General features: G+C 43.1%; 1 protein-coding gene across 2 annotated transcripts in view; it reads right to left on the bottom strand.

Annotated features, from left to right (window-relative positions):
• LOC310788010 (bromodomain-containing protein 2-like) overlaps positions 1–8,393 on the bottom strand; it is a 37,607-nt gene extending 29,214 nt beyond the window's left edge. For both annotated transcript variants that reach the window (XM_083649474.1, XM_083649475.1), the window contains exon 1: positions 8,121–8,393. In XM_083649474.1, the coding sequence (XP_083505600.1) occupies positions 8,121–8,375 (255 nt within the window). In that variant the 5' untranslated portion in view covers positions 8,376–8,393. The remainder of the gene's footprint in view (positions 1–8,120) is intronic.
• Positions 8,394–14,832: the final 6,439 nt, after the last annotated feature.

The raw sequence follows: 14,832 nt of genomic DNA, 5'->3' as shown, positions 1-14,832 counted from the left end.
GGTCCCTTAAACCACCACAGGTTTGAGGGCCAAGAGTACTTTTGTCCCGCCGGTCCTGAACTCTTCTGTGGCAACTTACTGCAGGCTGGTGGAGCAGGATGTTATGTCCAAGGTACTTATGAACAATAAAAAGAGACTTTATTCTAACATTGAACTGGAAGAAAAAAAAGAGCGTATTGTTATACGTAGTGCTGATAAAGGGGGTGCTGTAAAATAAAGAGGCCTATCCACCTTATTTTTGAATCCCCCGCTGTACAAATAATTGTGCGTACAAGTTCCGGTTTAACGTGACTTAATGTTGCAGCTTGCCATTTCCTAAAACGGTATTCTACTTGATTTGAAAAGATGGCCGCCTACACTCCCTTGTACCCTGGCTGAATTGAACATAACTTGGCCAATAAGTATGTAACATACCAAATAAAACAAACAGTAATGTCTTTATTTGATGTAGAATGCAGAGGACATGTAACGGTTTCGTTAAACAAAGAAACAAAAAAAAAGGAATATTGTATTTACTGCACTGCTCTAAAATAACGTTAGTGGCGCGCAGCTCGGAGAGCCTGTTCGTCCTAGAAGCCACTCGTTTTGCACCAGAACACAATCGATTTGGGGGTGGAACACGCCGGGATTGGCCAACGCCAATGCCCAGAACTGTCGAATCAAAACATCGACCGAGACGGTATGGCCCGCCTCCCAGTATTTTCAGTGTGCAGAGATAGATAGATAGAACGTTAGAAATATAGCCAGCCACGTTATAAACAACTAACCAACGCTGATGGGTCCATATGGAAATGGTTTTGCCCGAAATGGTTAAAAGTGATATCAATTTGGTCATTCAGTGGCGTTTTACTGCCATGTAACATAACTAACTAGCGGCTAATATTAGCCACAGTAGGCGATTACCCATGAATGCACTGCGCTCTTAAAGGGATATTTATCGATGAGATTTTTGCCCAGCTGGACCTGATTAGTGATTTGCTCCGTTCGCCCAGACGGGTGTCAAGCTGTCAGCAACAAGGCTGGGAGGATCACACCGGAAGAAAAACGGCATCATGGCCGCTAGAAATAAGGTGGATAGAACAGAAATATTGAGACAACTTGGGATGTGTGAGTGTAATGGGTGACCCAACACTTAAAATTCTTTCAGGAAATTTAGTCTTTTCTTAGTGATGCCTTAAGTAATTCTTTGATCTGCCAGGATGAATACACATTTTTGTTACAGAAGCATCCTGTACGTCCTGTTTTTTACACACTCCCAAAAATTCATAAAAGCATGGTGGAACCCATACCTGGCCAGGCCCATTGTGGCAGGTACACAGTCACTTACAGAACCCATTTCTCAGTATCTTGGCCGGCACATCAGAACACTTGTGTCCCAACTTCCCTCTTACCTTAAAGACACTATTGACTTCCTCAACAGGCTCAACTCCATATAGGACATTGAAGACAGCTATTATGTACTATGGATGTAAACAGCCTTTATACTAATGTGCCACACCTAGAGGCCCTTGAAGCTTTGACACATTATCTGAATAAGAGGCAGAACCGCACGCCCCCCACTGGTTTTCTCGTGGAGGTGTCCAAGTTGATCCTTAAAAATAATTATTTTAAATTTGAAAGTGCATTCTATTTACAATGCCAGGGTGTCAGTATGGGGAGTCCGTGCTCTCCCAACTATGCCAACCTCTTTATGGGTAAATTTGAAGAAGACTATGTATACAACAACCACCCTTTTTATTCCTTGTTAAAATGCTGGTTACGTTTCATTGATGACATTTTTTTCATCTTTAGTGGATCACTGACTCAACTTGAGGAGTTCATGGTGTACATTAACTCCAGGATGCCCTCTATAAAATGTTCATTAGATTAAAGTCAGGATCTGAACAAATCTGAACAACTTATGACCAGGGTATACAGAAAAGAAACTGACCGCAATAGCTTTCTTGATTCTTCCAGTTATCATCCCCCCAGCCTCAAGAAAGGTTTACCCTATAGTCAGTTTTTGAGGGTTAGGAGGATTTGCAGTACTGACGCTGCTTTTGAACAGCATGCCTCTGAACTATAAACACGTTTCAAGGCTAAAGGCTACAGTAATGTAGTCCTCCATGAGAGCCTCCAGAGGGTTAGACACTTGAAGAGGGACAACCTACTGGTACCTAGGACGTCTTCCTCTAGTGATTTTAATGTGTGTGCCACCACTTTCTCTCCTGTGTCCCAGGAAATAAAAAAGAGTGTTCTGAGACACTGGCACATTTTGCAGTGACCCCCAAGTGGGCCAAGTTTATACCAAGCCTCCTCTTTTCGCTCTTAAACAAGCTAGAAATGTAAGAGATCGGCTTGTCAGAGCTGACTGCCACACACGCGCTGTTCATTTTTTATCTAATTTACCTAATGGCAATTTTCCTTGATCTAATTGTGTTCAGTGTAACGCTATGATCAGAGGTGGGTCCTTTTTACACCCACACTCTGGTAAAAAGTCTATCAATAGTAGAATTTCATGCAAGACCAGGTTTGTTGTATATCTTTTGAAGTGTCCTTGTGGACTGTGTTATGAGAGGGTTAGGGTTAGGGACACAAGAGCAGTATTAGGAACAAAGAGGAAAAGTCTTCAGTGTGCGAGACATTTTAATTCTGCTGGCCATGATGTGTGTTCACTCAGGTTTCAGGGGATTGAAGTTGTAGCACCTTTGAAAAGAGGGGGTGATAGAGACAGAGCTCTGCTACAGAGAGAGGCCTTTTGGATCCACACGCTGCAGACTGAACACCCTAAAGGCCTTAACGAGGAGTTGTTGCTTGGATGTTTCCTCAGGGTACTTTTTAACTTTATTTCAGAATTTTCTTTCTTTTCTACTTGCATTGTGTCCACTTGACGCCCGGTTTGTTTATGTTTCTGCCTGTTCTTTGTGAAGGGCTATTGTAGGTAGGGGTGCACCGATCACGTTTTTTGCCACCGATCACCGATTGCCGATCGCCTATGGGAAATATCTGCCCAACCGATCATCGACCGATGACCGATTACCGATCACCGATATATAAACTCCTCAAAGAAAGTTTGGAAACGTTATTTTGGCTTGATTATTTCTCCCCTTTAACACATTGAGTGCCAAGGACGTCTGTGGACGTCCTAAAAAAAAGTAACGAGAAGTGCCAAGGACGTCTGTGGACGTCCTAAAATCATAATTCATATTATTCCATAATTCTGCTGTTTAAGGTCGTACCCAGCCAGTGAGCATGAATCCCTTCAAGGGATCACACGGCGCCACCTTAAACATCTACACGGGAGCTGCGCCACCCACCTCAGATCCTTTACTTTGTGCAGGAGAAAGCGGAGAAAGCCGTGATCAAAGCGAAACCGATGCATGCTGCAGCCAGAGCCATATAGATTGCTCTGTCTGCAGCTGACAGTTGGCTGCGATCCGCGCCCACAACTGAGCTCTTCTGCTTCTGTCTATCTGTCTGCATATAGTTTCTCCACACGATTCCCTGCCAGAAAGGCAGCACCCGAAGCCGAACGGCCAAACCTTTTCCTTCAGTCCCGTTTGCCATTTCCTTGTTGCGCTGGGATCCGCCCGGGGCAAAAACGGAGGCTGCGAAAACAGACTGTGTGTGTGTGGGGAGGAGCCCGCAGCTCAGGGGTGGAGAGGGGGGGAGAGGGGGGTGGGGCACGCAGGCTGCACAGAACTACACCATGTCACTACATCAGAAAATAGTAGCTAGAGTCAGTGAATGTGCTTGAAATTAGAGTGCAAAAAGTATTCATAAAAGTGACTTTATCTTGAAAAGTAAAAAAAGACAGCAGAAAACCCTTGAAAGTGCTCTTCTTTCAGAGGCTGTCATTTCATAATGGAACTGTCTAGAAACAAAATTTCTTCTTTGAAAGAAGCAGGAGTGTCCAATGTTTCATTAGAGTCCAGCCCTGTCCATATAGCCCTAATAGAAAAAATTCTATAGCTGTTTTCAACTGAATGGAAGTGAATCTGGCACAGGCTCCAGACAATTTTACTGAAGCGCTGTGGCACTCAATGTGTTAATAATACCAATTGGCATTGTATTTTATATCGTTGGAAAGCCTGATTAGTGATAGGGCTTTTTTTTTATTAATTTTTTTTTTCTTTTTTTATGAAAAAATTGCCGATCGCCGATCGCATATTTGAGGTCAATATCGGCCGATACAGATTGCTTGCCGATCGATCGGTGCACCCCTAATTGTAGGGGAACATATCCAACTGGGCTTTATTTAATTAATTATTTATATTTTGTAAACTCTATACTAGAAGTATGTATTTGCTATGTACATTTTCTGTATATTTTGTAACTATCTTGATGTCCTTATCTGTGTAGCTTACCTGGTAACTGATTGGATTATTGAATGTAGTTCCGTTTCGATTGTATTTATACACCATTTCCGCCTGACTCAGCACAACGCTGATGAAGGCTACCTGCTGAAACGCGTACGTTGTTGTTTGCTGCTGTACCAAACCTATTAACACGTTCACTGCCAATGACGTATTAATACGTCAAAAATAATCCAACGGTTGACTGCCAATGACGTATTAATACGTCCAAAAAATGAAAAAAAAAAATTTGACCGTGGGATGTGCATCTAACCCTTTTACATCTCTTATATAATTATTGGAGCCACCGAACGTTTACAACCCATTCCACCGAGCCACTAAGTGGCGACAGTGCTCTCCTGACTAGAGGAAGGCAAGCAAAAAGCAGCCATTCTCATGAAAATGGATGGGGGAAAACGCTTTCGTTTTCACGCTGATTGCTGGCGATGCGGGATTGCAAATTTGCATAATAGATTACAGGTGGAACACACTTTGAAACACGCAGCATAAATATGACCAGAATCGCAAAAGCTTCTCTCAACCAAAACTCCAAGAAGCGAGCGAGTCCATCCAGACTTCCTCAAACAGCGGCCGCGCAGACAGGCAGCAGCAGCAGCAAAGCAGTGAGACTGGTGACAAGCTTGTGACGGCCGCTGCAGCCAAGAAGAACGCCCACGGAGGGAGGAGTTGGAAGCAGAGGGGGGTTTCCTGCTGTTATGGAGGAAATTACTGTTCAAAACTATTGTTTAGATGTCTGACTCTTACTGATGCCAAAAATGAATGGTTAAAGTGACTGTTCTATCGAATTTCACAAAAAGCCGTTTATCTCTGAATAATTTTTCTGACGCTGAAACCATGCTGTATTCAACTGCTAATGCTTACATAACTACTAACTCTACAAACTAACTCTTTTAGACAGAGAAAGCACACATTCTATTAGTTCTTTTGAGATATTGTGTGTTCACAAAATCTTAGCAGAAAAGAATCCTCGGGTCTTGAAAGATGAGCCAGAATCCTCAAAAAACCCCTCTGGCAGAAGCTAACTACAGTAAAAAAAAAACGTCTGGCAGTGAATGTGTTAAACACCTAAAGGACATTCTAGAGTGCTGGCCTTTTCTCCCTTTTACGTTCAGCAAGAGAAGCGGCTTCAGAACACATGGGGACGGTCTCGAGTCTTTTCTCATATAAATGCATACTAGGGCTGGCACGGATCAGAAAACCCACGGATCGGATCGCGTGACGGATTTTGAGCCACGGATCACGGATTTTTCGGATCAGCAAAAAAATATATATATCAGATTTTTTCTCTCAAAATTAGATTTTCGATTAGATTTTTTTAATACTATTATAATTCTCTAACCATTTGTTGCCCTGCACAGCTCAAAAAATATTTTTTTCTCATAAGTGACACAATGTATGCTTTTACTCTGAAGGCACAACAACCCAACTTCCTGTTTTAGGTGGCACTGCTATGCCTAACTTCATGGCTGTTGCTTGCACCAGTCACATGACACGGGTACAGACCTACAGACCAGACCAGGTCAGTCTGGAAATATAACGTTGATGCTACGTTAAGCTACTCAGTGGCCCCACGTGTTGTTTTGTTGTTAGGTGTCCTAAGGCAACATTTCACCGTCCGGTGATAATGTGTTTGTGAAACGTGTGCGCGTGTGTGTGTGTTGTGGCTCTCGTTATATTGTGCAGCCCGCAACACGCTGATCGCATTCCTGTGCTTTTTCAGAGGTGTTGAAATAAGTTTGTGTGACGCTGTCTTTAGTAGCCACTAGCCACAGCCTTCAGACATACTTTACAGCAGCGACAAGGGATGAGGAAGCTCACTTGTGCTTGCCATGATTATGCCTGTCTGTGTCTGGCTGCGCTGCAGGCGTTCTCATACACGAACGTTAAACGTTAAATTAAACGAAGGGGGGCGGGGGGGGGGGTCCGCGGACAATTGACATTCCGAACCGCGTTCCGAACCGTGGGGGCTGATCCGTACGGGTCATGGATTATCCGTGATCCGTCCCAGCCCTAATGCATACTCTATGTTTATTATCCTTCTACAGGCTGCATTCAATAATTATATTATGATCGATTGTTTTTTCCACTCCAAATTATTAATGTCATTAAATAGGAATAGGTCTCTTTATCAAAAATAATAATAATAATAATTAGGGGTGCGCCGATCACGTTTTTTGCCACCGATCACCGATTGCCGATCACCTATGAGAAATATATAATAATTTAAAATGACGGCTAATTAATAGATTATGGCGATCTGATCGTCTATCGCCAATCTCTAACGGCCACGATTGGACGATATGAAAATAGGGAGGATTGAGCAGCCCTGGTGTGGCTGTGTAAAAGGTGCTCAAAACTAGTGCTGCACGATTTGGGGAAAAGGTGCGATTAGCGATTAGGGTGGACAATATTGCGATTGCGATTGTGATTGCGATATAATAAACTAGGTATCTAGGGATGTGCCGGCATGAGTTTTTGACGGTATGATAACCTTGGACCAAAATACCACGGTTTCACATATCACAGACTAAAATACATGAAATATGTTACAATTTGAAATATATTAAAACTAAAAAAATAAAAACAATTTGAAATTAAATTATCTTTACAAAAAAATAAAACATTTTGAGACATTTGCCTGTCCCAAACATGTAAAAAAGAAACACCAGTCAAATAGAAACTGCACTGTGTTATACATACAAGACATAGAAGATGGCTCAGCAAAGTTGCAAAGTTAGTTACATGTCTGTCCAGCAATACTAATGAATGATACACCCCGTTTATTTATTTTGTAGCGACAGATGGCCTTAAACGCCACACTCACGTGACGCTTCTTGAGAGAGAGGTGAGGTTACGTGCATCTGCAGACTTTTAACGAGGGACCATGAAGGCGTCATGTGACGTCAGGCTAGCTAGGAGCCTGGAGGTGATGCTGCCAGTGCTGGCAGCTGCGACAGTGTTTTGCTATCAACCTTGTTAATCTCGTTATATTCTTCATCACAGCGGGTCATCCCCACTGTGTACTTAATCGCGCACTAGTTCTGCATAAGCACCTGCAGCTCTCTCCTTATTTTACTGAGTTCTCACTGATCACACGGCTGTTTACATGCGTTTCTGAACGAACGGCTAGCTAGTTATTAGCATAGCTTGCTGTTAGCGATCATGGATGTTCTCTCTCGCCCTCTCGGTAGATAATATGTAACCTTGCTGCACATAACATTACTTATTTGCGGGAGTCAATGGGAGAAGTCTCCCGCTAGTATTGATGCCCAGTGTAATGGCAGAGAAACGTGTGTTTGCTGCGTCACGTGTAACGTTAGTTTAGAGGAGGCTCTCACACACACACACACACACACACACACTCAAAAAGACGTGAAAAAAATAAAATAATCGCACACTTTTGCGGTTATGTAATCGCACGTGCTGACATTGCGATTGCGATTCGATTAATCGTGCAGCACTACTCAAAACCAAATTAAAGTTTCAATTTAAAATTGCAGCTTGCCGGCGTCACATTCAGTTAGGACCAAGGAGGTTCTGACACAGTGTGATAGCAGTGGTGCCACTCGCAACGCGTCGAGAGTTTCCCCGGCAATGACACAGAGGTTGACTCGTGTTGAGGAACAGCGCTGCAGAGAGGCTTCCCAAACCTTATTTTTTTACATTAAAAAATATTTTTAATTATAGGGGAAACACTAATATAAAATATAAAAAAACACAACATTTAAAATGCGGAATCTCTTCTTGCTAAAGCATTTCACTCACCGGTAGGTTGAGCCTGTAGGCATCCACCGGCTCATGGAAGGGCCAGGCAAATTGGTGCCTCCACAGAGACTTCATCATGGCCTTCTGGAGGTACTGCAGCTGGTTGGTCATGCGGCCCGGCCGGTTGAGGTCCCTTACAGGCGGCTGCAGCGGCACAGGGGGAACCTGGGGTAGCGTGTGGGGCAGAGAGGGGCTCTCAAAGTCCTCGTACAGCAGAGAGGGCTTGCGGATGCGTTTGCCGCTGTGCTGCTCCATCCCGCCACCGGACAGCCCGACCAAAGAGCTGAGAGGAGGGGAGAGGAGAGGGAGACCAGAGGATGAAGAGAAGAGTAGAGAAGAGGAGAGAGACATTTCGAGGATACAATGATGACAATAGAACTTTACACTAGAGCTGTCACTTTTTAATCGAAATTCGAACGTGGGTTTTTTTGTGGCGGGGGGATTTTGTAATTCCTTGATGATCCAGCAGAGGGTGCTCCGCTCTAACAGCTTGACCTATCCTGACCACCTGACATGTCTTCACACAAGTTGTTGTTTGATGAGAGACACAAGACAAAATGGAGGCGGCCGATGCTGATGCAGACAACAACAAAGCCAGGAGCAGACAATCACAACACTAGCTATTGATACACTATTATACTAGACACTATTGATAATCAATGTAAGTTTTCTGCAACCACTGACGTAACCCCGTGACATCCACTCGAAATTGGTCTATAAGCCCTTCCCCTTCCAGGTGAACTTTTCTGTAACTACATCTCAGGTGAACTCTCGTGCTGCTCATACACACAAATTCACTCATAGAAGCGGTTGCACCACTTTAAAAAAGAAATGTATTGCTTTCTCAAATTCACATAGTTTACATGTTTTGTTCAGTATGTACAACATTTTATTATCATAGAAATGTGTTTTTATACAGATCATATCGACAAATATCGATAATCGGCCATGTTAGTATCGGTTATCGGTATCGGCCAAAATGTTCATATCGGTGCATCCCTACTAAAAAAGGTATTCGTATTGAGTAGGTAGGTCAAAGACTTTAGAGCTCAGCTCAGTTATTTATTCATAATGAAGATTTCTTTGTTTCCCTGTCAAAAAAGGTGTAATAAAAAAATATCGGTCTTGGCTATCGGCCAAATTGTTATTTTAAACATCGGTATCAGCCCTGAATTTTGCAATCGGTGCAGCCCTAAAAAAATATGACTTTTCAAATAGAGAATGGTGCACCCATTTTGCTGGGGGATACAAAGACACAGAATGGCTAGAAAGGGAGTATGTTTGGAAGTGAAGGAAATGGGACTTGTTGACAACCACAGTCAAAAGCAGCAGACTATGTTATATGATCTTTATTGCCTTTATCAGGTATGTTACAATCAATCCACTGATCAGCCATCCTCCTATCCAAACACAGGCACACAGAACATCTGCTAACAACAAAGTAGCAGGCTATACACACTGCACGACTCATTCAGGAAACACATGACCAGTGAAACTGTCCGTTATCCCATCGTCACGGCAACTAGGATTCTATCAATAGGCTGCTACTTTTAGCACATCCGCGGGAACGGCCATACAGCATGGATCCTTGTCAGCTGAATGGAGTACACAAACATTTACTTGGAACTAATAGGGCTGGGTGATAAGATCTCAAATCCTTATTGTCACATTGACCTCAATAACAAATTCAATAAATGAAACATGTTTTTGTTTTTTTGCTTGGCTCATATGCACCAAGGTAAAAAAAAATGTTTATATTTACCACTTCCGCTACCATACCCCTTCATGCCTCTAGTAGAAAATAAAAATGAATGTATCATCTCGTGAATTAATGAGTAAAATAAAATAAAAATAAATAAGGGCTGCCTTGTGAGTTGCCTCTTTCTATCTTTTTTCCTATGCCATTTTATTTCTTTGCCATACAGTCAGTGTGGTTGTATTTCAAGTGATGAAACAAATTGCTTGTTTTCTTGTGATTTCCCCCCCATTTTCTCCTAAATTGTAATTGGCCAATGTTTTCCTGCTGTCCGGGCACTGCTCCACCCTCTGCCGATCTGGGGAGAGAAGTAGACTAGCACCATGCTTCCCCCGACACATGCGCAGTTGCCAGCCGCTTCTTTTCACCTGACAGCGGGGAGCTTCACCGGCAGGATGTAGCATGTGAGAGGATCGCGCTATTCCCACCAGTTCCCTTCCGCCCCGAACAGGCGCCCCCGACCGAGCAGAGGAGGCAGTATTGCAGCCGCGACCAGGACACATACCCCTAATCCGGCTTCCCGCAGACAAGCCGGACGTAACGTGGGGGCGCAAACCTGTGACCCTCATGTTGGTAGGCAGGGAATCTACTGCTACACTACCCGGACACCACTACCACTACCAGGTCTTTCTTATTTACAACTGACACACTGTCCCTACCTAAACTGGGTTCGGCGGCACTCATGGCACTTCTAAAGAAGTGGGATACTGAGGCTATTTTGGTTTTGAATGAAGCTCATAGGCTGAACACAGCAGATGTAGCCTATACGGCCCAGAAGTTACTCTATTCTGTATTTTTTCTTCAAGAGCACAACACAAGCGTAGCCATGGGGAAAGCTTTTACCCAACATACCGCCATGAGCAAAATTGGGTCACCAAGAGTCATAATGTCTGTATCAGTGAATTTTCAGTATACTGCGCCCAGGCCTACCTTACTGTATATCTCTCTGGACAATTAGGGATCCAGAATGCTCCCATATTAGTAACCTATGCTCATAAAAATAAATATATCCATGCTACCACTGAAAAATAGTAGAGGAGGTGCAATGTATAAAGGGAAAGGGCATTTTCAAATATTTACACTCCCACATTTATTTTGTGTGAATGTGTAATCCCAGGTTTTTCAGTGTTGAAGCATTTATCCTACTTGGAAACAAATGTGACCACAATGACCCACAAAACCCCAACCTGTAAATTTAACAAGAAGACTCTTGGATGGATGGTGGCACTAATACTGTACTATACTGTACTATAGCACCACAGAGTTCTACTCCTTGGTCATGTCATGGCAAAATGTTATGCAACAAGGTCAGCAGAGATGGTGACTACTACTAGTCTAAATGCTACATGTGTTGAACTCTGTACAATTTTGAGCGAAATCAACTGTAATCTTGCAGTTATCGGTTTACAATGTGATTTACAGGCAGAGTGTGTAAACCGCAGAACAGTAAGAATGATGCTCTCCGGCTCATGGGACTTACGACCAAGCTGTGCTTTGTAATGCAACATTGTTTGATATAGACCCTTCGTGCCACCTATAGGTCAGTCACATCATGTCCATGTGTGGAAAACCTACTGTTCCACCATACATCCCTTCACCCCCTCCATGTAGAGCACGTGAAGCAGATTTAGCTCAAGTTAAAGATCACCCCAGGGCTCAGGACACACACCTGCCCCACTAACACACAAACAGGGCCAAAACTTGTCAGCTCATGTCCCACATCAGCCAGACTCCAGTGTGACACACAGGTAGGCTATGCTATTATGGCACGGCACATCATCTGGAGGCTTAAAATACTTTAGTGTCATCCCTTTTTCTATTATTTGCTCTGGTGCCATTACAATATTGTAATGTCGCCCAGCTCCATGTGAGCCCTGTTCAACCTGCACACACACAGGCCCAACATGACAGCAAGTTAAGACTAAACGTGTGTAAGCCATGTTAAAAGCACCCACATATAGCCTACAAACGATCTTAACTGAATCAAAAGCAAAGCCTTAACGAGTACCCTCATTATTATGCATTAGCTAGAAAAACCATTAGCCTCTTCCCATTAAAGCCCAAACAGCTGGTGATCGCGTGGTTTCGACGCCCCGCCCTAGTGTTTGTAAACACAGCCTCAGACTGACAGAAGCTAACAACCAACCAAGCTGACAACCGACGTTGTGCCAACATGTCAAACACACATACTTTATTTAACGTAACTAACGCTACTACAGAAGGTAAGACCACAACCATATTGGCCCATTCCTGACATTTGTGCCAAATCATACATTTCCCCCGGTACAGAAACCAATCAGCCAGCTGAGTTACTAGCGTAACCGACTGTGCAGCAATTTGCTTGGCAAATCTAGTGATTAATTTGGAGCTGCCACTCAGCTAGTAAGCAAATACTGTGTTTGGAATACTGGCGAGCAACCTGGACACAATACTTCCTACCAATTAACGTCAAAAGCCAATAGCTTGTGTGAAAGTCGTAGGAGCTGCCCAGTTAGCGTTAGCAGGGGGCCGGTGTTAATGAATGAATCAGCCGACACAGAGCCGGTGATCTGCAGCAGCCCAGGCAGGCGACCCCACCGGTGAGGCTGCAGCTGTCACTTGAGCTAACTAGCCTGACAGGCTGGAAAACAAAGAAATTGCTTCACTGCGAAGCATCGAATATGCCACATACTGAGCAATCAGCGTAGGCAAGCATGGCAACCATTCGCTCAGACTGACAGGCTAACGTTAGCGTTTGTACGGGCAGCTAACACAAACATTAGACGCTGGCATTTGGTCCTTAACGTTGCGCTAACGTGAATTCATAAGTAACGTTATTAAAAAGCCATCTCCCATACCGCGAAATCGGGCAAAAACGATGAGAATGGTACCTGTCGCGATGCGGGTTGATGGCCGCTTCCATCAGGGTGGATCCGGGGACTGTTTTTTACAGTCCAATTGTTCCACTGTTGACGTTGCTCTCTGTGTTCCTGCTGAAAGAGCACAGGAGAACTCTGCAATGAAATGGCGCCTAAACGCTTCCGCCTGACGCTATATAAACCCACAACGTGGCAGTGCCGTGCACTTCCTGTCACGTTCGGGGTGATTCTGCATCTCCATTGGCTACAACCCGAACGTCTGTCACGCGGAGCACACGCCCAAGATGCTCTCCATCACGGAACATCTTGTACTCTTTCATGTTTCATCCCAAACACAAAGGTAGCACAGGGCGCAGTGTGTTAGTTACATTCATTGTTACTGTTTTCGTGAACACATGGCTACATTTACATGGTCATTTCCAGGCGAACCGTATAGAATCCATCTCTCGTTCCCTCGCTGTATGCACTGGATGGATGGATGGGGGTGTTGACAGAGCTGCTGCTACAGATTGTGTCTACCCATTTGTCTCTACCTCATGGAAAAGCTGAATAATGGTCTACTCAGATATTGTCGACATCGTAACAAAAGAGCATTGTCTACCAGGCGGCTCATTTTGGCATATGGTCGCCTCCTATTATGTGGGCTGCAATTCAAAGTAATGTTGTGTTTTACACACTAGGTGGTGTCAAATACCACTTGAGCTTTTTCAACCAAGAAATTACAGTTTGACGAGTTCTGACAACTGGTAAAAAGAATAATCTTTTTAGATTTTTTTTTATAGTAGCAGAATTGCCATCTGAACCCAGCTGTCTGCACCTTGTTAACAACTACCTTACAATTTTAGTTAATTAAAGGCACAGCAAACATGGTATATTATGTGAGCCAGAATCATTCAAAGTTATTAACTCTGATACCTTAACTATCATCTGTAAAAAAAAAAAAAAGTTAACAAATGTACAAATAAATAAAGTATAGCAAAGTCCAGTGGTTTTCAAAGTGCGGGTCCGGGCACCTCCAGGGGTCCCTGAATGGTTCCAGGGGGTCCCCAGCAAAAAGGGGAATCATTAATTTTCACTCTAATTCCATCCATAACTAACACAACGACATGACTATTTTGGTCATTGGTTTCATACACTTTCTGTAATAAAACATCTAAAAGCAAAAATCGTATCAGATGGGGGGACCCTGGCAGGGCCGGTTCCAGAACAAGATGACTAGGGGTGCATCCTAGATAGGAAGGGGTGCAGATGGGTGGCCGGCTGAAGGCCGGCCGCCCGAAAAATTTGACATGTTATTTTACTAAAAATAATGCATTTGACCATCATTTCAAGTAGAATGATACCACCCAAGCAAGAATATTTCAAGTGTTTCAAGTGCTTTACTGAAATATTTGGACCATATAATGATAATACAATTATCTCAACCTTAAAAGGTTACATATAGGTGCCAAAAAGCCATAAAATCACATCAAAGAACAAAGAAAAACAACAACTATAATTCAAGTTTAAACAGTAAGTGTGCAGCTGTAGCATTTATTTAAAAAAAAAACTTACTTACTTTTCAACTGAGCATGCAGACAATTAAAATAAGGGTGCAATGCATGCTTTTGCACCCCCGTAGAACCGGGCCTGGACCCTGGGAGAAAATCTTATCAAATGGGGGGTCTGTCTGCGGTCTAATGTGTCAGTTTAGGGGTCCTTGTGGTGAAAAAGTTCGAAAACCACTAGTCTATTCCATCACCTAGCCTAGTGTGTGATTTCTTTTTAAGTGAAGCATTAAATCAAACAAAAATAACACTTTGAGAGAACTCATTTGACTACAGGTATGTCATTAAAAAGCTTAAATTCAAAATAGAAAAAGTGAAAAGATTTATGGAGTGTAGAGCTGCAACGATTAATCGATTAGTCGATCAACAGAAAAATAATCGACAACTATTTTGATAATCGCTTAATCGTTTTGAGTAATTTTTTAAAGAAAAAAGTCAAAATTCACTCATTCAAGCGTCTTAAATGTGAATATTTTCTGGTTTCTTTACTCCTGTATGACAGTAAACTACTTATCTTTGGGTTGTGGACAAAACAAGACATTAGAGCAGAC

The sequence above is a fragment of the Poromitra crassiceps genome (assembly GCF_964638095.1).
Source record: "Poromitra crassiceps genome assembly, chromosome: 1".
In the NCBI taxonomy this organism is placed as follows: domain Eukaryota; kingdom Metazoa; phylum Chordata; class Actinopteri; order Beryciformes; family Melamphaidae; genus Poromitra; species Poromitra crassiceps.
The sequence above is the reverse complement of the archived record's forward strand: the minus strand, read 5'-3'. Positions and strand labels throughout refer to the sequence as shown.